General features: G+C 45.7%; 2 protein-coding genes across 2 annotated transcripts in view; both read left to right on the forward strand.

Annotated features, from left to right (window-relative positions):
- Positions 1–10,873, forward strand: part of C6H10orf90 (chromosome 6 C10orf90 homolog) — a 57,143-nt gene extending 46,270 nt beyond the window's left edge. Inside the window, exons 5-9 of the mRNA XM_085064611.1 lie at positions 655–833; positions 1,837–2,035; positions 8,502–8,565; positions 9,647–9,746; positions 9,896–10,873. Coding sequence (XP_084920737.1) covers positions 655–833; positions 1,837–2,035; positions 8,502–8,565; positions 9,647–9,746; positions 9,896–9,934 — 581 coding nt within the window. The 3' untranslated portion in view covers positions 9,935–10,873. The remainder of the gene's footprint in view (positions 1–654; positions 834–1,836; positions 2,036–8,501; positions 8,566–9,646; positions 9,747–9,895) is intronic.
- A 13,166-nt stretch (positions 10,874–24,039) lies between these two features.
- Positions 24,040–26,056, forward strand: part of ADAM12 (ADAM metallopeptidase domain 12) — a 164,996-nt gene continuing 162,979 nt past the window's right edge. The window contains exon 1 of the mRNA XM_085064614.1: positions 24,040–24,301. Within this exon, the coding sequence (XP_084920740.1) occupies positions 24,178–24,301 (124 nt within the window). The 5' untranslated portion in view covers positions 24,040–24,177. The remainder of the gene's footprint in view (positions 24,302–26,056) is intronic.

The following is a 26,056-nucleotide window of genomic DNA, read 5'->3' on the forward strand; positions in this document are numbered from 1 at the left end:
AATTGACAGCTTTCGTAATAATACACTACAATGCACAATAACCTTGCTGTTGATTATTTTCTTCATGGAGTATTTCCACTGGTGAATGGATATGTAGGAATGACAGAAAGCAAACTGGATTATAAACAAAGGGAAAAAAAAACCCCAAAACCAGTGGTGCTGATCAAAGTCTCAGTGTGGTCAGAGGGAAATATGTGGTTAAAGCCCACAACAATCTGGTATTTTCTGCAATAAATCAGAATGAACTGCAACTGCAGGTCACAGCAAGACATCCCTGGCTTTCCACAGAGCAACTCTTGGGAAGGGAGCAGCAGCAAAGGGAGCTGAGTGTCCAAGAGGTTGAATTTGGATTATGATTGAATTGGGATTATGATAGAATTGTGATTATGATAGAATTGTGATTATGATTGAATTGTGATTATGATTGAATTGTGATTATGCTTCGGTGTGAGGTCTGGATGACGTGAGAGACACTCTGGGTGTCCCAGGGCACGGGGAGCATCCCCCATTAGCTTTGATCTCTTCTGCCTAATGAGGCCTATTAATTACAGCCTGGCAGCCTCAGCTCAGGGATTGCCCTCCCTGTCTAATGAGGTGGAGAACCCAGGAAGAGATGAGCCACACAATCCTAACGAGCTCTGAAATCTCTCCAAGGTGACAATGAACTCCGTGGGGACAGAGCAGAGGAGCTCGAGGCACAGGACAAGAGAGAGAGAGGCAGGAGGGTGGCACTGGCCAGGGTGACACTGGCCAGAGTGGCACTGGCCAGGAGCTGCTCTCCAGGTGTGGCTTGGTCAGAATCCAAAGCTCCAGCAGCCCCACGGACACTGCGGGTAAAGCATCCATTTTTTCCCTTTTCCCCCCTATTTTGTCTTTTCTTTCCCTTTTTCCTTTTCTCCCTTTTACCCCCCATGGATGGTGTTTGCTTCCTGGGGACTGACTGAGGGCAGAAGTCACATTCCCTGGATTTTTCTCCATTCCAGTGAAGTTTTGGTAGTTTTCATCCACTGCCAAGACTCGCTTGGTTGTCTGGTTGTCCAAGCTCCCCATTTTGAGCCCCAGCTGTGTTCCTGTGGGAGAACACATTAAGAGTTTGGGGATTCACAAATTCCCAGCTCCCCAAACGCCTGGCATTTCCAGCACCAGCTGTAGGTGTGGACATGGCTGAGGTTGCTATCAGGCTGAGGAGCAGATGGGCTTTCCAGCCTTTTCCTCCAGCACAAGTTGCAGACCAATCTCTGCTCCTGTCTTCTGTCCTAAGACATCCCTAAATGTTGGAGCAGCCTTTGACTGGGAAGTGTTTTCTTTCTGGATCAGCCATGAAGAGATCTGACAGTCTAAATAAACAGGAAAGTTTGTGAGCTGCCAGTGACAAGTTGCTTCGGTGATGGGGTGGGAAAAGGAAACAGGCAAAACATCAAGAACTTGAATTTGGATGTAAAAATATGTAATTCAAAACATAAAAATGTATAATCTGGATAGGACACAGGGAATGGCTTCCCACTGCCAGAGGGCAGGGCTAGATGGGATATTGGGAAGGAAATTTTGGCTCTGACGGTGGTGGGATGGAATTCCCAGAGAAGATGGGGCTCCCCTGGATCCCTGGCAGTGTCCAAGGCCAGGTTGGACATTGGGGTTGGAGCAGCCTGGGACAGTGGAAGGTGTCCCTGCCATGGCACGGGTGGCACTGGATGGGATTTCAGGTCCTTTCCAACCCAACCCCCAAATCATTTTCACCACTTTAATAATCTCTTCCTGAGCTCAGCTCGATGCTCATCACCCCTTCTCCTCCCTTTGAATTCCGTGACAATAAAGCAGTTTCTCTGTTTCCCCCAGGAAGCCCTGGAAATGCACAACCCTCAGTTCATCTCCCGCTCGCAGAGGAGGCAGAGGAGGCTGCAGCTCAAGGTGCAGCTGAGGAGAGCCCAGCAGAGGGAGGATCCCCCCAGCACCCCCGCGGCTCTCCCCCGCAAGCTCTCCTCCACATCCACCTCCAGCAAGAAAAAGCAGTTCACCATCCCTGACCCTCTCAGCGGTGAGTTGAGCTGCGAGCAGCAGCAGGGCTGTGGCTGCCTTTGGAATGCTGTAGGAATTTCCATGTTAACTTTGGGAAGAAGCAGGGCTGCTGCTGTTGCTGGTTCACCCTCCAGCACTGTCCAGATGCTCCTGGCAGGAATTCCCAGCAGCTCAGGGATGGGTTAGAGGGGATGAGGAGCTTGCTGTGCTCTGTGGCAGCTGGGGGATTGCTGCTGGATGTGGCAATAAACGGAATTCATCCTCTCCCAGCTCACAGAATGATCCCTTTGGGGACAGAGGTGACAAGAGGGAGGCAGGTGGGGTTTGGGATGGGAGCTCCAGCTGCAGGTGGGGAATTGCCACCTCTGAAATGCCAGGGCTGTGCAAGGCTCTGGTCTGCCCAGCACTGCAGGCTGAGCTGCTAAAATCAAGGCACCCAAACTCTGTGATTTCCCAGTTGAAGCTGATTAGGATGTGACAAACAGCCTCAACCCCAGTGAGGGAAACCCTTCTGTCCTCACAGCCCATACAGCACCTCTGGTAAATGCTATCTAAGCACAAGATGTTAAACAAATTGCTTTTCTTTTACTTTTCTCTTCTCTTTTTTTTTATTGCCATCTGGATGTTAATTAATTCAGTTGACTAAAGAAAAAAGATTTGTTTGATTGATTGGCATTCCTCTTTACATCTTGGTTTTAAATCTGTGTCTGCTTCAAGATACATTATTCTGCCAAAAAGTAAATTAACTGAAAACATGAAACAAACTAGAAGAGACACCTGGAGGATGGAGGCAAGGGAAGATTTGATGTCTTTAACCCTGGGGAACACAAACAGCTTTTTGGCTGCCTGGGGAATGAGGGTGGGTGCAGGAGAGGTGGTGCAGCTCCATCCTGGAGCTCTTGGAGATTCCTGGAGAGTTCAGCATCCATCACTCCCTCTGTGCTGCCAGAGGACTGGCAGGGTCTGTCCTGCATCCCAGACCCCCTGGGTTTTTATAGTGAGAGCTAAATAAACACGAGGAAACACAGCACAGGGCATGAATTCTCTCTTAAAGAGTCAATAGAATTAATTCACCATTTCAATTATCCAAGTTAATTTACCTGGAATCAGATCTCCCAGGGCTGTGCAAGCTCTGCCAGCAGCAGTGGCACAGACCAGGAGTTTGTCATCTATCTTAGAAAAAGTGGCAAAAATCTCCCCCTTTTATCTGATCTTCTTTGAAAATCCCCCAAACCACTCTGCAAATAATTTATGAAACAAAATATGGAAGGCTAAACCTATTTCTCCTTAATTTATAATGAAACTTTAATCTTTATGCTGGTTTAATGAGTAATAAAATAATAATATTGAAATATATTCATTAATTATTGAAGTTAATGACTATTTCTATCTTTTAGTGGTTGGTCATTAAAGGTAAATTTGTCTAAAGAGAATCTTTAGTTTCTGTAACTCATCTGCTTTCCCGTAGACACATGTGGTTTTCTGTTTGTGAGACCTTAATATTTTTAGAATGACAGAAGTGCCACATGTCTGTTATTTAAGCTCAACCAGAGTTAATACTGGAAATACAAGATCCCTGGATAAAGCAGAACCCTGGAGGCTGCAGTGCAGAGGGCTCTGGAGGACTGAGCTGGGAATATTTAATCTGCTCTGAGTCCTGGCAACTGATATTTTAGGATTTGTCCTGGTGGATGCTGCTGTGCTGAGGGACTGGTGTCATCACTGAGACCCAGAGTGGGGCAGTTTTATTTTTTTTTCCCTACAAGGGCTCACCCAGGGCACAGATGTCTCTGCTGGTGACAGAGATCCATTGCTGGTGAATCCATTTATAGGGAATCTACCTGCAAATCTCTTAATGGAGAAAGAGTGAGGCATCTCCAGAGAGCCTTGGCACAGATTTCACAGCATCATGGAATGGTTTGGGTTGGAAGAAACCCTAAAGGTAATTTCATTCCACCCCACCATGGCAGGGACACCTTCACCATCCCAGGCTGCTCCAAGCCCCAATGTCCAACCTGGCCTTGGACACTGCCAGGGATAAAATCCAGGGGTACCACAGCTTCTCTGTTCTCTTAAGAAATCTCTGCCAAATGCAGCTCTCCCACATCTCTCCTGCTCTCGGGGATCAGGCTGCTCCTTCACAGCAACACCCCCTGGAGCAACACTGGAAATGAGGAGCCCAGGAGGGTAAAAGGATGACCTGGAAATGTGCTTTAGCATTCAGCCTGGTGTTGATGGCACCTCTGGGCTCTAGTGTGTGATCTCCTGGTTGCTTTCTGATCATTTCCTTCCTTTCTTGATGGGTTTTTTTTTCCTCTTTCCTGCTGTCTTAGGATTTGTGGAGGTGAAGGTCTTTATGGCTGTGAGGTTCACTGCCAGCACACCCTCACACATCTTCCCAAGGTCTTTTTCCTGAGGCAGGCTGGTGGATGGGTTTAATCTCCAGAGCCCTGCCAGAGTGCCCCAGGGGTGGATCAGAGCCCAGGTGAGGCTGGGCAGCAGGAGCAGGACGTGCAGCTCTCTTAGCTCAAACACTGGCTGCAATATTCATTATCCGACTCATTTTCCACTTCCTCCCTGCCCAGTTCCCTGTGTGACCACGCAGGAAGGTGGCCCAGGATGGGGAGAGGTGGAGTTTGCTTTTATCCTGCTTTTATTCAGGTGGAAATGTGGATAAACTGCAGCCTGAGGGGTTTTGGTGACTTTGCTGCACTTCTGTCTCTCTGAAAGAAGCTCTGTTCATGTGCTTCTCTCAGGTCTTGCAGCTTTTATTCCAATAAAATAATTTACACCCAGAGCAAAGACCCACAGAGATTTTTCTCCATCCCAGAGAGATTATTCCATCAGCCTCAAACACCTTTATTGATAATACGAAATTATTGACTAGCAGGGTTTCCCCATGTTTTCACAGTGTTGTCACAACTCCAGTTTCTTGTAAGAGAAAGGAATAATTGGCATTCAGCATCATTTCCATATAAATACCAACATCTGTGCAGCTCCCATTTACCTTCCCATCCTCCAAACCCCGAGTTGTTTACCATTTTTTAATTGTCATTCACGAGCAGGGCTTTACCCAACGCTGCAAGTAATCTCAGGAAAATGAAAATGTTTATCCTGCACGAGGTTTTATCGTCACAAGAGCTCTTGGAAGGCACAGAACCTGCAACTCTCAGGCAGCCTTTGTGCTGTGCAATGGGTCCTGCTCCATTCTGAGAGTGCTAATTAGTCCAAGATAGACAACTCTGCTGTTGACTGTGTCGAACAAATTAGAGATCCCACTGTGACGAACTGAATAGAAACAATGTTCAAATAACTGCATTTAAATCTCCAAACTCGTAATGTAATTACTGCAGTGACAGGACTACCAGCTGTTTATGGGCCTTTAAATCTGCATAATGAACAGCCCTGTGATCTTGGTGTGCACAGGCACTTTCGGAGGTTTAGCACAATTTCTCAGGCACGTTTGGGTTTTTTTCCTACCTTCCCTTTCCCTGGTCTTTGAGGGGATTCAGTGGAAATGGCCATAAAAGTTGAAGGTTACCATTCAACCCCACTGTGTTCCACTGGATTTGCATCCAAACTCTCCATCTTTAGTTATGTCTTGGAAACAATTTGTATCTCCTTCCCCAAAAGTTTCATTGTCACTGCAATGGCTTGGGGGGTGAGAATTGTATTTATTTTGGTTTTTGAGGTGTTGGTTTGTGGAGCATCTCTGTGTCAGAGAGGATTTTATTTGCACTGAGGGAGGAGAAAGTGGCAATCAGAGAATTTGCAATAATCCTGCAGCCACCAAGGTGTGTTCTTGAGCTCTCAGAACAAGGTGCTCATGGGTGACTTTTCCTGTGGCACTTCCCAGATCCCTTTGCCCCATCAAAACTTGGGATTTTTGTTGTGTTCAAACACATTCTTGTGGCCTCTGGGCTGGCAGCTCTGAATAAAGCCTAAGCTGCAGTCAGGAATGGAATTAGGAAGAGGAATGTCCTGTTTTGATGATATTATTGTTCATCACACAGATTAGAGCAGTGCCTGTGCTCTAAAGAAAAAAGAAAGATTTAGGAAGGCCAGGTGAGATGCTATTTTTTTTTCTGGATAAAATCCACAAATATTTAAGTATAATTTGGACAGAGGGGACTGAAATCTCCTGCATCAGCCTCAAAATTAATTTAATATGAAAATGTTTTTCATAAACCTCTCAACTTCACAGCATTTTAGAGCTAGTGGTGATGTTTTCCATCAGACTGAAATATTGAGGGGAGTCAGAAATCTCCATATTCACAGTTTAGGAGAGATCTGAGTTTAGGAAAGGCTGGGAATCACCTCCTGTGGGTGTTCTTGGGGCAAGGAGCACTGGAGAGCTTCAGGATTTCTGTGGGATGATTAATTTTTTTTGGAGACTGTTGATTTAAACAAAAAACAGTGCTTTAAAAAATGTTCTGTATCCCAGGATTTCTCTGGGCAAATGGGTTTTGGGTGAATTATTTTTTTCAGTTCAGTAAAAAAAAGCAATTAAATTAGAGAACTTCCACCAGAGGTGCTTTGCTTTTCACACATCCTCAAAGGCACATTTTAGCTTCTACCAAACTTTGAGAATTCACATTCATGTGAGAAGAAGAATGTATATATATTCCTTATATTTTGATAAATTTTGCCACTGTTTTTCTCTTGTAAGTGCTCCAGTGATTTAGTGGTGAATAGGAAGTCAGGGGCTGCTTCCAGCACAACCATTTTATCTGTTCTCTGTCTAAATATTTACTGACTTCCCAAGCAGGAGAGTTACTCATCCTGTTGGAGGTGCAGTTTAGCATTAATTAAAATATATTACAAGGGGAGCCTCTTTACATTCATTTACAAGTTGCTGAAGTGGCTCCTTTCTCCCACTGGGGAGATGTGAGACCATTTGTAAATACCAGAAACTCAGGAGTTTCACCAGATTTGGATAAAATACCCACAAAGTGTTTCACTCCTCTCTGTCTAAAGCTTTACTGAACTGTGGAGCATCCCTGGAAATGCTGAATTTCTGCTCTGAACTCCCTTTTTTCCCCTCAGTCACCACAGTTGTCTCCACAAGTCATCCAAGGCTATGAAATCTGATAAGGAGCTTTGATAAGGAACTGCTAAAATGTAGTTTAGAGCACTCTGAGCGTGGGGAGTTGTGCACCTCATGGCCCATTTGATCTTTGATTGTAGGAAAGAACCTTAATTCAGTTTTTTTTCTCTCCATGATGAGCTCGGCAGGTTTTTACAGCTCTGGGTGTTTGCTGCTCTTCCCCTCTGAAATGTGCTTTCCTCTCAGTGTCGAGGATTAACAACTATTTAAATGCACACATGACTTTTATTTTCTCATTTCTACCATTTTCTTGTCTTGCTTTCTCATTTAACTTTTGAATCCTAAGCCTGCAATCCATCAAGGATTAGCCTTATTTCTGCTTGATGGTCGCATGTGATTTTTTCCTCATCAATAGCAAGCTGGGAGATGCTGCAGGATTGTTGAACCAGGAGAATTAACCTCTCAGCTCCACACTGCTTCACAAAGGGCATTTTTATAGCCAAGGTGGATTTATTATTTTCCTGTAGGAAAAATACAGATTAGTTTATCATGCTGAATATGGAATAGGAATCTGCAAATCCCTGGGTGGGTTTTTCCTGTTCTGATGGCTACACACAAAGGTCTGGGAATGTGAATGTGCCATCATGTCCCTGGATCCCTGGAAGTGTCCAAGGGCAGGCTGGATGGGGCTTGGAACAACCTGGGACAGTGGAAGGTGTCCCTGGTCACAGGCAATCTGCTCCCCTCACTTCCATGGTTATTTGGACAGCACTAATATCCAAGTGGTTATTCCTTTTAAGCCAATCGACATGTAAATGAAGATTAGAACGCTAATAAATAAAAGACAAATGATGTTTTCCTAGCAAATTGAGCATGTGGCTTGTGTGTACTGAAGATTTAACAAGGATGATTAAGTGTAGATGATTGCTGAGTGCAGGAAAGTCAGTCCTGAGGCAGAAGAGGCTTCAGAGCCTCTCTCCTTTCTCAATTTGGACCCATTTTTGCAAGGAATTTGTTAAAATCACCTATTCCTGGGCACCACTAACTGCTCAGATCAGTAATTAGTTTCCTGTATCCAGGGAAATGCTGATTAGAATTATCACAGATCTCTTCATATTTGATCAGGGAGGAGTAATGTAATTTTCCTCCCTTTAACACTCACATAATTATCCACAGCCCTACAAACCAGGTGTAAATTGAAGCCAAAATTACTGTACCAGGGCAGGTTCCTGACACACTGAGGAGGCAGCCAGGGTGCAACTGCCTGCAGGAGCCTAGGAGGAAGATCTGGAGAGATTTGGAGACCTGTGGAGATTTGGCCTTAATCCTTCAAAAAACTCTAACCAGAAATGGCAAATCACAGCTCCATGGAACATGCCATTTTACATTTCAGTAAAAGCAGATCCCCCCAGTACTAACTTCACCTTCTCTCTCCCAGATAACCTCTTCAAACCAAAGGAAAGAGTCATTCCTGAGAAGGAGATGCACATGAGATCTAAAAGGTACAAATCCCTCTGGTTTCGAGTTTGTCCATGGAATTTTTTTCCTGTGGTATCAGATTAGGTTTTTGCCCTTTGAGCAGCTCTTTCCTAGCAGCTTCAGACAGCCTGGGTTATCCATGGCAGGAAAACCAAATCCTCGAAGGTACCTCATGTTGGACACCCAAAAATGGAAGCACTGAGGTCACTCTGGATTTTTTTTTCCCCCCTGATTATGGCCCAGAGGATGGGAATGACAGCAAATCATGAGGAATGTGCTGTCTGATCTTTAGTTGTGTTCCCTCCATGCAAGGGAAGGTGCAAAAGCCACCATGAGGAATTCGTCCCTGGTGGAAGCTGTGTCCCATTTCTCTCTCCAAAATACAATCCCCAGCCAAAACAGGCTGCTTCAAGGACTTGGAATTGCAAAATATTATGAGGAGAAGCCAGAACTAAACAGGCTTTGTGCTCATGCAAAGATCAGGACTGCTGGGAAGGAAGGTCCAGCTTTCTCTTCCAAATCCTGGGGATTTTATCGTTGATATTAATGGGAAAAGATCAGATCAAAAAATTACCTTCTTAAAGAAAACTCCTGTTATTTTTAAAATTGAAAGACTGTGTTCTCCTTGGTAAAAAATGTTCCTAATGACAACGAAAAAATGTTAACAGCCTACAGTCTTATAATGATGATTTTCTTATATTTTCTTATATTTTAGAAAATGACTTGAAAATGATTGCTTGGTATTAATTGTGTGGCATAAATACCAAAAAAAAAAAAAAAAAAAGTGAACAGGCCAGATTCTGGTTTGAATTATGTTCCTATAAATTGAAACCAACTCCAGTGAGCTTGTTAGAAGCTACTGCATTGAAACCACCTGATCCCATCTCACTCTTTACTTCTTTTTATCCCAAAATCAGAATTTTCAACAGGATTTGAAACCAGGCAGATTTCAGATCAAACCCCCATTGTTGATAATTTATAATTCCAGTATTTAGAGATGCCCATTACAAGTATCACATGGCAGGCAAACACCTCCTACAGGAAAAACTAATTATTTGCCACTGCCAGGGATGACATGAACTCCACTTTCTGAATTCCTGACAGGATTTATGACAATTTACCTGAGGTTAAAAAGAAGCAAGAAGAAAAGCAGAAGAGGATCATCATCCAGAGTAACAGGCTGCGTGTGGAGATGTTTAAAAAGGTGAGGATTTCCTGGTATTCTTGTGGCAAGTGGAGCCAGTAGATTTAAAGTCTGAGATGCCAACTCCACCTCACCTCCTGTATCTAAAGATTTCTATCACCTCGTGGATTTGAACAGTATTTTAAACACTTGTCCATCTTTTTTTCTAGCAATTACTGGACCAACTCCTTCACAGGAACACGGAGTGACAAAGGAGCCTCTTGCCCATCATCCTAATTGGATCTTGAACGCCTTTGACTGCTGGATAAGCCATAAAATTAACTGTTATCTCAATTACCTGGAGGTGTTTTTCTTATCTTTGGCCCTTTGTACAAAGAAAGATCATTTCTGTTTCAATTGAAATTTTAAGGCAACTTTCAGGTCACCAAAAAACAGCCTAAAAGGGAATACAGCTGTTTCAGAGCATCACCTTTTGGTCAGTTCACCCAGAGGAAATCATTTTAAGGATTTTTAATGCAAATACTGAATTACAGGGGTATTATTTATCTTAATCTTTTTTAAAAATTACACCTCTCTGTAGCAAGAGCGCAGAGTTTATAAGACGTGGAAAACTTATTTCTCTGAAGTATTTTATTAATTGATTTCCTGTGCGTTAAATCCTGGAAGAAAACTGTTATTTGTTATGTTTAGGAACCCGTTGAAACAGCATTACCACATCATCAGAGCAGCAGCAGTTTCACATTAATACTTCACATTCCAAAAGGGACCAATATTTCAGCTTTCTGAAGAAACTCCATTCCTGTTCATAGAGTGAAACTACCTAGCAAGCTCTGCCATTAAGGAGCAATATTTAAAAGTTTGCTGATAACACTTTTCCACGTTTTTCATTGTAATATATGTTTCACTCCACTTCTGCGAGCATGAAGTATTTATAGACATGGCAGATGAAGAAGTGGTGCCAAGAAGGATGTTTGCATCAAAACTTGCAGAACTCAAACCAGCTGTAATGTTTCCTCCCCCCCCCAAAAAAAAAAAATTTAAAACTTTATTTGTACTCGTTGGAAGTAAAAACAAGCAGCTCACAAACCAATGGAGTTTATTTATGGAATAAAGCATGAGGATAATATTGATCCAACCGCTGTGGTTTTATTTGGTGCTGTTAAATATAACACAATTATTGAAACTGCCTGGGAAGTCGTGCCTTTGTGTCCACAAATCCCATGGGAAGGAAACACTGCCCCTAAAAACCATGGCAAGTGTTAAACTTCGCTGCTCAAAGTTGGAGAAGGGGTTGGGATGAGGCTGGAATTTGGCCTCTGATAGTTCTGCTTTGTTTGTCTGATCCAGCCTGGGATGTGAGGTCAGGATTTTTTGGAAGAGGGATGTTTGTGAGCCACTGGGATAACCTCCAGCTGGGTGACCTGTGCTGGATACAAGGACCTGGAGATGTTTTCTGCTCTGTTGCTGTTGGATTATTTTGCCTTTTTGTGTTTCAGCTTTCCAGTTAACGTAGGAATAATGATGTTAATTTTCACTCACAAGAGAAGAATATTTTACTCACAAAGATTTATTGAACAAATACATTGCATTCCAGATAGATATCCCCAAAACCTCATCAACAGCTCAATCCATTGGGACACAACATGGTAGGTAAGGCAGTGAGGAAGGAAATTCCAGGGTTCTTCCCCAAGAAACAGCTTTTTAACCAAAGAATTCATTCTGTAGAGGAAAGCAAAGCCAAGGCTGGAGCACACATGACTCCAAGCAGAACTCAGAAAAGGGACACAGGAAGGATTCTCTTTCAGGCTTTGATCCAGTTGTAGCTCACTACAACCACCAGAGACATTTCCTGTAGGATCAGTGCCCAAATCCCCTTGATTTCAGTAGGAACTGAGCATTGCTCCCCATTGAGTCCTTACTCTCTGATTTTTTGACTGCAGAAAATTGGAGTTTTGGTTCATCCAAAGCGTCAGGAGCATTATTTCCTGCCCATCTGTGATACACAGAGGAATATTATATCAATTTCACCCTGCTTTAGTGTAAACCCTTAAGGCTGCCTGGAGTTTCACCCTAAAGCCACAGCAAGGCATTTTGGCATGGAGAGAAAATATTTGGAGTTTGGTATCCCTGGAGGACACAGCAAGATGATCACTCCTGGGTCTGGGATGTGCCCTGGTGTGGGATTGACACCACAAGGAGCCCCAAAACTTCTCCCACTTCTCTGGCAGAGGGGAAGAGACAGGATCTTCCTCATTGGGAGTGAGGGTGTTTTCCATGGGAATCAGGCATTTATCCTGCAGGATACCCAGGAATTCAAGGGATATGGTTTGATCTGCCTGCCACAGTGTATCCCCCACTCCATGTCCATATGTAAATGCATGTAAATAAATAAGTGAATTTGACATGCTTCCCACTTTCTGGCTGGGAATATCAAACAGAGGAGCTGATCCTCCTTGGAAATCAGGGCACCCAGGTGATCCTTGTGAGGAAATGAATGATGTATTTCCTGGGAAGAACAGCACAGCCTGAGGTGGAGTTTCCACTGCCCTGGCTACCTCTCCCTCCCTGAGGACAAGGTACACAGCATGAAGCCAAGTCCACCAATCAGAGAAAATCCTCGAGGTTTGTAAAAGGGCTATTTCCAAATGTTTTTATTTTCTCTAAACATAATTTTTAAAACCTGCAGGACAGATCCGTGGCAATCTGAGGTGGAATTTCTTTTGTACAAAGAAGCTAGAGAGGAAAAGGCACGATGCAAATCACTGTCTGGGAATGTTTTACATGTTTTACAAAACCTGCGCTTCAGAAAACCCAAAATTATCTCTGGTGCAAACCTAATTTCCCTTTCCGGGCATGAGAAAAGAAGGTATCTGGCAATGTACCCAGCAAACAATCCTGACATTCATTGCAGCTCCACAATCCAATCATTGTGATAGAAAATGGATGGACAGGGAAATGTCACTTCAGGGAAACAGGAGCCTCCCAGGCATGGCCTTGGACAAGCAGGGATCAGCTTGAGGAAGTTCAGAGTGAGGAAAAAAGCAGTGAGATCTCCCTTTGGGCTTGCAGGCACCTCAAAGAGCCCATTTGCCACCAGATAACAGGAAAATTGGAGGTCAACCACACTTGTCAAGCTGGAATTTCCCTTCTTGGTGGAGAAACTTGCGGATTGAGTTCAAGTTCTCTGGTGTTAGTGCTGTGCCTTGTGACACATTTTCCAGCTGGATCAGCTAATGGGGATTCAAATGTCTGGGAACAGGCACTGCTCACACTGGTGGGGTCATCTCTTTTCCCACTGTTGATCTGTGTATTCCCAATGATCAGTATTTAATAATTAATGTTAGTTTGGGGGAGATTTGGGATGGTTTGGGTGCATTCAGGCACAGAGCCTGCGTGGACTTGTCACCACACTGCCTTGGCAATGTCCTTCCCAACCACCAAACCTCTCCCTGGGGTTGGAATTCTGCACTAATGGAAATGAAGCCCACATGGGGAATGCAGAGCTTTTTAGGTGTGCAAGACATGGTGTTTGTTTGCTCACTGGCATCATTCATCTCATCTGACAGAAATACCTCATTAAGGGCTGAAAGTCATTGTAACGTGAAGGGCTGAGGGTTGTAGTGTTCTGGGGATTTATTTAAACCCAAATATTTTATTTGTATGTGTATGAAAGCCATTAGTTACTGCTTGGAGTTTACTCAGCTGCTGGGATAGACAAGGAGAATGTCTGGGTAAGACTTTGGAGGGGTTTTGTTGTGGAATATCCAGGACTGGTCACGTTAGAGTGATGTTTTCTGGGAGAGAGCTGATTTACAAGGAAAACAACACACAAAAGCAGGGATAAAACTGCTGGCAGCTCTCTCCAGAGGAAACCATTCCCTGATACAGCCGTTGCTCCACGGCTAAAAATACAGCTTGCCTCATGTGCAGGGGTTTTGCCCCTTTGGCTGCAGGGACAGACGTGCCTGTGTGCTTTGCTGGGTGGCTAATTATCTCCCCAGGAGCACTGAGTGGCCACTGTTCCCTGCTGGAGCCCAGCAGGATGCAGGGTTGTCCCACAGGGTCACTTTTCTCCAGGCACTGTGACTCCAGGCTGTGTCATTCCCTGCTGGGTTGGGATGTGGATGCTGTGGGGTGCTGTGGGGTGCTGTGGGATGCTGTGGGATGCTGTGGGGTGCTGTGGGGTGTTGTGGGATGCTATGGGATGCTGTGGGATGCTGTGGGATGCTGTGGGATGCTGTGGGATGCTGTGGGGTGCTGTGGGATCCTGTGGGGTGCTGTGGGGTGCTGTGGGATGCTGTGGGATGCTGTGGGGTGCTGTGGGATGCTGTGGGGTGCTGTGGGATGCTGTGGGGTGCTGTGGGATGCTGTGGGATGCTGTGGGGTGCTGTGGGATGCTGTGGGGTGCTGTGGGGTGCCCTCCCTGTCCCAGCCACAGGCCAGCACCAGGAAATGGGGGGTGGAGAAGTCCCAACGCCATCTGCAGCCCCTTGAATAAAAGGGCATTTATTTCAACCGAAATGCAAATTCACCTGAGCATAAAACCAGAGCAGAATGAAAGAAGCTACTGAAAATCTATCCAATTGCCCGTTGGTAGGGAAGCTCAGTGCATGTATGGAAATATTCATTAAGATTTGAAATATGTGTCTACTTCCAGCAAAAGCACAAAAATCCTTGCCCAAAATCCTCACACAGAGAGGGGCCTGTGCTGCTCGTTGAGTGGTGCCACTCTGCCCATGGAGAGTGAGGTGGCAAAATATTGAACTAAAATATTAATAAAATATAAAAAATATTAATAAAATATATAAAATATAAAATATTGTCACGTGCATGAGGAACGAATCCTTCCCTGTGAGGGTGGGCAGGCCCTGGCACAGGGTGCCCAGAGAAGCTGTGGTGCCCCTGGATCCCTGGCAGTGTCCAAGGCCAGGCTGGACATTGGGGCTTGGAGCAGCCTGGGACAGTGGAAGGTGTCCCTGCCATGGCAGGGGTGGCACTGGATGAGATTTAAGATCCCTCCCAACCCAAACCATTCCATGTCTCTATACGAAACCTCATTTTTGTGTTCAGAATATAAAGCATCCTTTTTTTTTTTAGGTCAGGAATTTTACTTTCCCTACTTCTCCTTGGCTCTGTACCAAAGCTGTGGGAGGCAGAATTACTTAATACCCATTTTAGATGACCCACAGAATAAGATAATGAGGTGTATCATCTCCCTACCAGCTGCAGAGTGATTAAAAAGTAAAAATAAAAAAAAGGAAAAGAAACTGCACCAATTTTGTCAAGGCAAACACACTTCTATAAAACAATATAAAATAAGAGAAATGCAATGAACTGCTTGAGGATGGTGTTGCATAGATAGGAATATGTAAAAGAGCTCTTAATTGCAGAAAACTGGTGGATATTTTAAAAAAATCGTCACAGTGATATATTTTTAGACTTCATGTTTAAAATACTTTTATTTTCTGCAGTACCTTGCCATGACTAGGCTTTAGTTAATATATAATTATAGGATGCAAACACCTATCACATCCAGGCTGCTCCATGGTTCTGGAGTCACTGCAGGTCTGCTACTGCCTTGAGAAATTGGTATAAAATAGCAAAAAAACGCTTTGGAAACCATTTTACCTCCAACTCCTTGCTTGAGCCATCTGCTATTTCACCATCGAATGGGCTCTTGCAGCTGTGCTTGAATGGGGAGACATCCATTTCTACTTCATGTTTCTGTGGTTTTCCAGAACTTTTTGTGCCCTAAAGTGAGCACTTTGCATCTGTGATGTGGGGAAAATTAATAAAAGTCCTGACCAAAGGCTGGTTGGGGGAATTGTGTCCAGCCTGAATGTGGGCTAATTTTTGGAGTGCCTGATAATGGTGTCTGGAAGAAAGGTCCCTCAGCAGTCATTGAATTAATTGTGATGTATAACTGTGGCCAGAGAGTCAAACAAAAACCATATTGAGGACAGAAGTCTGGTTTTGTAACTGGGTTGTCCTCTGAAATTGTGTCACTGCAGGAGGAGGCAGGGAAATGTGCTGGAGACAGATTTTGCCATGATTTGGGGGAGAAATGACAAGAAGAAAGCAATGTTCTGGTGAAATCCCAGGCTGTTTGCATTGCAGCTGCCTGGGGAGGAGCAGGCAGTGCCCTCAGGGACAGTGAGAGACTTGGAACAATCAGAGTCACAGAGAGGGGTGGGTGGGAGGGACCTGAAATCCCATCCAGTGCCATGGGCAGGGGCACCTTCCACTGTCCCAGGCTGCTCCAAGACCTGTCCAACCTGGCCTTGGACACTGCCAGGGATCCAGGGGCACCACAGCTTCTCTGGGAATTCCATCCCAGCTCCTCACCACCCTCACAGCCAAAAATTCTTTCCCAAGATCCCATCCATCCCTGCCCTATGGCAGTGGGAAGCCATTCCCTGTGTCCTGTTCCTCCATCCCTTGTCCCCAGTCCCTCTGCAGCTCTCCTGGAGTCCCTTTAGGCACTGACAGGAGCTCTGACCTCTCCCTGGATCCTTCTCTTCTCCAGGTGAGCACTCCCAGCTCTCCCAGCCACAGCAGAGGAGCTCCAGCCCACTGCTCCTGGAGTTATTTAGGTTGGAAAAGCCCTCTAAGCCCATCAAGCCTCTAAGCCCAACAGTGCCAAGTCCACCACTAAGTCCTGTCCCCAAGTGCCACCTCCTGTCCCCCCAGTCCCCACTGACAGCCAAGTCCTGCAGTGATGTCAGGGGCAGGGAGCCACCCGTGCATTCCAGATTTCCAATTTATAGGGAATAACCAGGGCTTGGATATGTATATTATATATATATATATATGTGTATTTTTTATATATATATATATATCCACACGAGTTCTCCGTGAGTAATGTTGTTACAATGAACAGAATAAGGGATGAATCTCCACTTAGTGGTGCCAAATCTGTACTGAGCTTGTGAAGCTACCGGGAGCAAAATAGATAATTTTGGTGTTTGTCTTTAGGTGAAAACTCAACTTTGATGCCTCATTGGCCTGCATGGAATTATGGAATGGGCCAAGGTAAACTGAGTGAAAGATCTGTAATTATGGGCTGCCTGCTTTATCAACACCATTAGCTGATCTTAAAAAAAATGACATTTTACTCCTATTTGTTTTCCTTTTGAGAGGTTTCACTCGCTGTGTTTGGGGCTCAAAGTTGTGCAACAGAACCGAACAGAAAATGCCTATAAAAAAGAAGCTCTGTTTCATTCTTCCTTTCATAAATAACAGGAGATTAAGACCTAATTGATTTCATTCTCCTGTGATGGATACCACAGTAATTTTTAATGATTTCTCTCAAGTTTCCCATTAGGAATATTTATTTTTCTTTAAAAATGCCCCCAAATATGCTGTCTTGCTAATTTACTGTCCCAGCTTTTATGATGATGGATGTTGCATTGTTCTGTGGTTTGCAGAGGGCTAGACAGGAATATTAAAAATATACGACTTCATAATTTTCAGTCTGAGTTGAATGCTGTCCTCTTGTGAGACATGTAAAAATTTGTGGCTTTTTTTTCTTTCTTTTGTTTTCAGGGAGACAGTGAAATCCGAGGCAACAGATCAAAGCACTTTTTCTCAATGTCTAGTCTGGAATAAAAAAAAAAAAAAAAAAAGAAACCCACATATTTGATGGGCTATTTGTTGGATTTAAAGGGATTTTAGCAGAGGACACCTTCCTGACATGTTGTCAGGAATGTCCTGTTTGATATAAAGATCTTGCTGGGAAATCATTACTTCTCAGTATTGAAATTAGTGTGAAAGCTTGAAATGATGTTTCTTCCCCCATGGAGGTTTAGGGCCATGAAGACATCCTGAAGATATTTTGTTTGGTTGGTTTTTGTGAAGGTATTTGCTCATTTGTCACTAAAACAGAAGGATGTTCAGCTCGTGGGGTTTTTTCCTCTTCCTGGAGGAAGAGGAAAATGTTGATGGGTGATTTGGTGTGGGGTAAAGCTGGGAATTGCAGAATCACAGAATATCCCAAGCTGGAAGGGATTCATAGGATCATCAGTCCGACTCCTGACCTTGCATAGACACCCCAACAATCCCACCCTGGGCATCCCTGGCAGTGCTGTCCAAACCCTCCTGGAGCTCTGGCAGATTTGGGAATGTCACCATTCCCTGGGGAGCCTGGGCAGTGCCATCACCCCGTGGGGAAGATTCTTTCCCTGATACCCAACCTCACCCTGCCCTGTCCCAGTTCCAGCTGTTCCCTGGCTCCTGTCCCTGTCCCAGAGAGCAGAGCTGCCCTCAGGAGGAGCTGCAGACCCCATGACGTGTCCCCTCAGTCTCCTCCAGCTGAGCAAACCCAGTGACCTCAGGTGCTCCTCGTGTGGCTCCTCCAAACCCTTGCCACCTTTATGGCTCTCTTTTTGATGCTCTCTGACAGCTTTCTACCCCAAACCCTCCATTCCTGGGCTGTTGGGGCTGCAGGGTCAGGGTTTGGGGTTCAGGGGTGCCCCAGGATGAGGATGGTGCCAGTGGTGTTCACACTCACAGAGAGCTCACTGTTCGCCTGACCAAATTTTGTTCTGCAGGAAAAGAATGTAGCAGGGGACTGTGTGAGGTTTGGGTTTTTGTGTTCTAACTGCTGAAGAATTTCGGGGTTGCTGTTGTTAAGGTCCTGTATCCTTGCAGGGGTGAGTTTCTTTGTTTGCTCTTCCCTGAGCTCCTCTTGGCTTTTTCACCCCTGGCCCTGTGACAGCAGCCTGCAATGGGCTCTGTGCAGCTTCCCTGTAAAGAGCTGCAAGCAGCTTAATCAGCATTAAAGCAGAGCTCACTGCCCTGCTTTGCTAGAGAAAAGGAGCTGTTTTCCAACATTATATTGCCCGTGGAGCAGCAGGACTAAGTGGGCAGGGAAAACAGGAGCAGAGGAATGTGATGAGCCTGTGGCACTCAGCATCAGCCCTGCTCTCCTTCTTCCAGGTACAAACAGTGCTGGCAGGGAATGTTCTCCAAACACAGAGCGATGGAAGGGGTTTGCTCCCTCTGGTTGTGTTGTACCCCTGAGACAGACTAAAAATCCTGCATCTCATTTATTAAATGTATAAAGGAATTCAGGATGGCTTTGTCAGTTTTGTTTATGCTTGGATTTAATGTTACAGTGCTTTATCATTCAGATAAGGTAGGAGTTGATTTAGTTTTTTCTTTAGTTAAAAAAAAATCCAGAGACATTTCGGTTCAGTGTTTAATTCCATGTTATATCCTGTTGATTCACCATAGCAGTTCAAGGTTCTCAACAAATACAAAAGACCACATCACTCTAAACAGCTCCACAAAATCCCAGCTTCCTAAGTGTGTCCTTCTTATTTGTGCAGCAAGGGAGAGACTTAAGCAAATCCTTGATCCTCAATGTCAGACAATCATGGAATGGTTAGGGTGGGAAGGGACCTTAAAGCTCATCCAGTGCCACCCTGCCATGGCAGGGACACCTTCCACTGTCCCAGGCTGCTCCAAGCCCTGTCCAGCCTGGCCTTGGACACTGCCAGAGATCCAGGAGCAGCCACAGGGGAGGTCAGTCCCTGTCCCTGAGCTCTGTTGGATTCCAGCTGGGCACTGGGAGCCCAACCCCTTGGATGAGCACACGGACCATGGCCTCATGGCTGGCAGAGGAAAAGCTCTGGCTGCTTTGCCCCCTCTTGCATTTCCCAGCTGCATTGGCCAGCTGAAAGCTTTGGGACAGAAATTCCACATGAATCCAACATTATAGGACCTTTAGGGTGGGAAGGGGAAAACAACACCAAAGCAGGGAGGTGCTTTGGAGTGAAGAGGAAGGTAGGGATGTATTTATTGATAACAGAGCAGTGAGATTGCTGACCTTGCACTGCATTTCCTGGCCTTCAGAGCACGGTGCAGACTCCCTGTGCTGCTCAGGGCAGCTCAGCAGCTCCTCAAGGCATGTTGGAGCCCACAGAGGGTGGAAACCTGCCCTGGGAGACTGGGAAGTCCATGGAATCCACCTCTCACGTGTGTGCAGCAAGCAGGATTTACAGCCAGGGTTTGATTCCAGCACTCAGCCCTGGTGGATGCTATTCCATGTCTCAATGCTGGGACAGAGGTGAGCAGAGCAGAGCAGAGCTCTGGCTAAAGGTCAGCCTGTATTCTGCTCTGCCTGGGCCTGTTAATTGCAGAGGACTGTAATCTGCCACTGCAGTCACAATTCAGCAGGATCTTGATTGTGCAGAGAGTTAATGAAGTGAGGGAGGACTGGAGACACAAAGTCTCAGCAGCTGGCTGGGGGACACACAGATTTCAAAGGGAAAAGCTTTTTTGTTTTGTTTACTCTAAGAAGGAAAAACTTTAGCCTGGAGGCCCCAAAACTGTAGATCCCTGTAGCTAAGCCCAGACAAGTCCTCATGCATTTTGGCACATGGGAGAATAAAAAAAAAAATTCTGGATAGTACTCAATGCTGTGATTACAGTGAGGTTTCCTGGATATCCAAGAGGGGATCACAGCTGATCTGGGAAGATGTGAGAGCAGTGTTACAGAGGTGCTTTCTGCCCAGCAGAACATCTTATCTTGAAATTGTTCAGCTCTCTAGGTGGCTTATCCTCTCTTCATTTAACTCAGGCTGTAACACAAGGGATGTAAATCCTGCTCTGGCAGAGAAGGGTGGCAGACAGCTTTCCTTTTCCTCCTTTTTTATTTCCATTTCCTCCTTTTCCATTTCCATTCCCTTTTTCCATGCTCTACACCCTATAACCAAACTGTTATTCTAGTATTCATTTTTTGCATTGCCTTCCAGCTAATAGCACGAAAGCATTACAGTATCATAGTCTGGAGGATTTATTTACCCTTTATATCTTGTCTCTCCACTCCTTATTTTTTCTCTGTTGTCTCCATCAGTCGCTAATTCCTTCTCAAAACCCCTTCTTCCTTAACCAAGGGGAAACAGATGGAAATTCATGTTTCCCTCAGGGCATCCTCCTCCTTGCTGGTGTCTGTGAGTTCAGCTTGTTTCCAGGTAAGTTATTCCACAATTCTCCCTTCCTTCTTGCTCTGCTCTGCACTGACCTTTGCAGTGCCATGTGCTGGAAAGCTCCTGCATGAATCAGTAATTGGATAAGCAGAGGCCCAGCCTGTGTTGTCACACACTCAAATATTCATCGTTTCCAATCGCCAGTGCCCTTTACATCAAACGATTTCCACACCTAACGCTAACCGAGAGTTGTGCCACTTGGCTGTGACCTATTCAGTGACACAGTGACAAGCTGGGGGCAGGTAGGAGAGCTGCAGGGGGAGAAGGGCTCTGGCTGCAGCTCTGCCTCGGGAATGACAACCGGCAGCGATTAATGCAGGGCGCATTGCTGAGCTCCCCGTGAGCATCTCCAACTCTCACATCCTCCGGCGAAAAAACACGTGTTCATCGTTCCCAAACCACTCCCAGGGGAACTGGGGGCCACGCAGGTCACAGGGGTCCTGATAGGATCTGGGAGATCCTTGTCGCTTCATTCCTTGGATATTCCTGCAGCCACAGGTGACCCGGAGCCCCAGGGGGAGATATTCATGTGCACACCTCAAACACAGAGGTGTTACAGCAGCAGGATCTGCTCTGCACAGCTCGTGGGTATTGCCTGCCTTGCTTTTCCTGCAGAAGCTCAAAGCCAAAGGCAGACCAAGACCCAGAGTGTGCCAGGCTCTGTCTGTAGTAGCAGAGAAGAAAGGCTGCTGTGCTACCCAAGGAGGCAAAAATTAAGGAGCAAAGAGAGGATTTAGTTGTTCTTGTGCTACTGCAGGATTGCCTTGGACTAGCACAGAGTGGAGTGAATGCTTTGGAAGAAAAAGCTACTTGAGGTTGAAGGGAAGAAAAATTAAATACATAAAGTGAGGAGGATAAAAATGAAGGGGCGGGGGGGAGCACAGAGGGGTAGCAAAAGATAAAGAGGTAAAAACAAGCCCAAAAGCAGTGAGACACCTCCCCAGCTCCTCGCTCTCCATTCCTCTTCTTCTGACAGTGCTAAAGAACAAAGCTGGGAGGGATGGATGGATGGATGGATGATGGATGGATGATGGGTGGATGGATGGATGGATGGATGGATAGAGAGCCATGGCCCCCAGGAATCCCCTGGAGGATCAGGACTGTGCCCCCCTTTGAAGTAGCCACACAACCTGCATGCAATTCTCATTTCCTGCAGGGAAACTCGGCCTTGTTCTTCTGAAGTGGATAAACCAAACGTTGTAAAACCAATAGTGGGAGGTGCTTTGATATGATAAATTCAAAGTTCAGGCTTGGGCTCTCCCCTGCACATCCCAGTGAAGGAGGGGCACTTCCCATTACCTGCCCTGTGCCTGGAGGCTCTTTTTTTTTTTTTTCAAGAGAATTTAGAAACTGAGGTGAGATTGTGCTGTTGTTCTCCAGAGCCAGAGGCAGCTGTAATTCAGTAGCATTCCTATGTGGATGTTGTTAATGAAATATCTGGGGCTCTTTTGTGATAAATTATCAATTTATCAGCTTCAAGCTCGTAAAATTAGTGTGGCAAAAGGCAACAGTTCCTTTCTGGTAAAGTTTTGGGGGGAGGAGGAGAAACTCTTACAATATCTACTTCATTCAAGCTAATGAATGACCAAGATATAATTGGCTCCACATTCTCTGCTAGCAAATATTGTTACTCAGATAAAAGTACTACCACTGAAAAGCCTTGTGGGATTACCAAAACCCTATTTAGAAGTCTTTTGTTCCCTTTGACTGATTTTTTTTTCTTTTTAATGGGAAAAATACCTTCAAAGATTAAAAATGTCTATATGGCTTTTATGGTGGCCTTCCACAAAGGAGCCTTCTGTTTGAATTTTAATGTTTTTAACCAGTGTTCTGTGTGGAGCACATATGTCCTTAATGAGAGAGTTGATAGAGTTCATTAGTTTACATTTGAGGGATGAAATGTTGCTGAGTGTTGCCGTTAAATTGTAATTGATAATGGCTGAGTAGGGAAAACGTAGCATTTGTCTATTTAAAGTTATATGGAGGCTAATCCCTGACTGCTCCCAAGGACAGGGGTTTCTGGGAATACACAGGATGAGGAAAATGTGAGGTGAGACTTCAGGTGTAAGTGTAGATAAAATTCAAATTTCAGAGCAGCTGGGGGTGAATCCATAGGTGTGGTTTGGGGTGAAAGGGTAAGAGATGAAAGGTGCTTTTAAAGTGTGAAGAGTAGCAGCTGATGAGAGCCCTTTCTGCCCATTCTTCATGATCCCAGCCCTTTTCCAGGTTTATTTATGCTGGGATGAGCTGGCATTACCAGTTATCACCAGATGGCTCAGTGATGCTCTCAGGGCACCATGGAGGCTCCACTTTGGGAACCACAGCAGTCTGTACCCCTGGAATTCCTGCTGGCTCAGTTATCCCCAGAGCTGGAGAAAGGCATAGTCTGGATCACTGGGAATAATCAGCATCCTCTGCCCCAGAACAGCCCCAAATGTGTGCTTCCCAGCTCCATTTTTAAGTGGGATTACTCCATTTTTAAGTGGGATTACTCCATTTTTAAGTGGGATTGCATGGCTCTTCTGCCTGCTGGCCTACAGACACATCTCAGAACACTTCTGCCAACTGTTTCATACACAAGGAACATGGAGCCAATCTGCAGAACTCTGTATCAATATCCAAACTCCGAGATTTGGGAAGAGTCTTAGTAAATTAAAGCTAAAAGCTGCACAATAAAAGTCTGTGAGGATATTCAGGATTAGGCTGTTTTTTTTCTGCTGCTTCACAGCAACATGTGAGCATTACATGTGTTTTGGTGGCACACTAAGGAGTAGATAATCTGCATTTGGTTATTCTCCCAGACAGTCAGTAATAATAATTTGAATGAGGGAGATTTTAAAAAATGCATCTGGCAACTCTGTGGGTGCGTTTTGTTGTTTGTTTTCTTTTTTTTTTTTTTCCCCTTCTTTTAAAACCCCCACACTATAAAATAAGAAACAACACCAGAAACAACTCTGAAATAATTATGAAACCAATAAATAAGCCCTGAGCTCTAACGTACACAGATGACTTTCCAGAGGCGGGCAGCCAGGCTTGTGTGTGGAGAAAAAGAAAAAAGGGGAAATTTCGGGAGCAGGGATGGGAGGAGGGGACCCTGGAATCCCCTGGGGGCTGCGGGTGCTAGGAGCCTACAGAGGAGTGACTGCAGGGCTCAGATTTTCCAGGGTTAAGTTTGGTCCTTGCCAAAACAACAGCAACAAAAATGAAAAAACCTACACAAATCGCTTTAAAATAAGAGAAGGAAAAAAAAAAAAAAAAGAGGAAAAAAATAAAACCAACTCCTCTTTCTTTTTTTTTTAATTTTTTTTTTCGTTTAGCCTAAGCAGCCGAGCCCAGCTCATCAGCAGCTGAGGCAGGAGCAGGAGGGGTTTTGGAGTTAACTGCATGCAGGAAATCTCTCACATCCTGAGTCCCAGCTCGCTCCTCTCTGTAACTGTATATTATGGGGCTGCTCTCCAGCCCCAGCTGATGAAAGTTCGTCTCGCTCAGTCTGGGCTGCGATGTCAAAGCGCCTCCACGCAGCGCAGCCGCGCTCCCCCCGTGCGCTGCCCCCGGCCCTGCTCCGCGCCCTGCCGCTGCTGCTGCTGCTCAGCCCGGCCTGCCTGCCCTCCGCACCGCCCCGCGGTAAGTCCGCACGGCCCCGCGCAGCTTTCCTCCGGCCAGCCCGCCGCCTTTCAGCCGGACAAGGAGCGGGGAGGTGGGTTTGGAGCGCTGCTCCCCCCGGCACGGAGCGGGGAGGTCCCGGCCGGGCACACGCCGAGCGGCGCAATTCCCGCTCCTCTGCGCGGCTTCCCGCAGTTTGCCCGGGGAAACTCCGCTGTGCTGCCCGCATCCCTGAACCCCCAGCCCCACGGGGTCCCTTCCCCGGCCCCCCAAACCCGCCGGTCCCAGGGAACACCCCGGCTGGATTGGGGGTGCCCTGCAGGGTCCCGGGGGGGAATTCTCCTCCCACGCATCCCCTACAAACAGCCCCCGGGGCTGAATGCGAGGGTCTGGGAATCTTGTCAGAGTTCGGGCTCTTGTTTCCAGCTGGGGAAAATTGCGTGGAAAAGCCAAATCGTGCTGGTAAAAGCGTCCTGGCTGGGTAAAAGTTTTCTCGGCGCTGCTGTGTTCATTCAAAGGGAGCTGCAGGCGGGGAGCGGTGATTCAGCTGGGGAGCGCTGGCTCCGTGCTGTCCATGTTATGGATGAGAGAACAGCCTGGGAAGGGATTGTCTCTTCCTACAGCACGTCTGGGGCTTGTTCTGGAATCCTCAGAGGGCGCAGGTCCTCTCTCCTGGGTTAAGCGGCAGCTGACAATGCATATTTAATGTGAGAGGAAGGGAGATTCTCCTCTATAAATACATTTAACAGCACTGAAGGGAGTGTGTGTCCCTGGCTGTTGCTACAAATTCATGTCTTGGGTCCTTTTCTTTTCTCATTGTAAGTTGAAACTTTGTAAATATTGTGCTTATCTCCGAATTTATTGACAGTAACTTTCACTGGGACTTTGGCTCTAAACTTGCTGAGAGAAAAGATGGGGAGATACTTTAGCACATTGGAATCCCAGAGGGGGAAAGCACAAGGTGTTGCATTTGATCAAGAACCTGTAATTTGTCTTAATGAATTAGCAGGAGTTGCAGCTTTGCCTTTGTGAGGAATCTTCATTTCTCTTTGTCAACACTTGTATTTACACCAAATCACTGAATTTGGGATAAAGGCTGCAGGAATTCCCTGGCAGATGGGGAGAAATAGGTGCCCTGTGGCTGTTCCCTTTCCATGGGGCAAGGGAGGGTTGGTTTGGGTGGAGAAAGCTTGTGGCTCTTCTCTGAGTGTGGAAGCCACTGTGGCTATTCAGCCCCCTCCATGGCTTGGAAGTTCACTTGAAGTCAGGAAAATTTGAGGGAAGATGCTTCAGAGCAGTTGTCCCTACAATCATAAGAGGGCAAACTGTGGGTGACTTGGCTCTAGCGCACAGATGAGTGAGCTGAGTGGGAAGAGGGGGTGGAAATCTGGTTTCTTGTGGCTCAGAATTCCCTAAGAGCCAAGCTGAAGCTCTAAGGTTACACTAGTACTGATGAGTTTAGCTCTGTGTAAAGTCTGTGTCAGCTGCTTATCTCTAGGGTGTCTTTAGGAGACTTTATAGGTCTTTATATGTCCAGTTTGAGGTGACTGTGGTGGTTCCTGGCCCTTGCAGCTCAGCTGAAATTTGGATTTACCTTCCTATATCCTCCTGATCTTCTTTTTTCAGTAACATATCTGTACCTTGTTTTATTCCAGCCACAGCCAGTGTGCTCAGTGAGCATCCCCTCCCTTAATTCCACTTTTTTCTGTGGAAGTGCAGCCCAGCTTTAGCTCTGCCAGAGCTTGTGCTGCTTTCTTGGTTGTGGAGGTGCTGAAA

This window comes from Lichenostomus cassidix, chromosome 6 (assembly GCF_008360975.1).
Source record: "Lichenostomus cassidix isolate B80296 chromosome 6, HeHo_3.0, whole genome shotgun sequence".
NCBI classification, from domain to species: Eukaryota; Metazoa; Chordata; class Aves; order Passeriformes; family Meliphagidae; genus Lichenostomus; species Lichenostomus cassidix.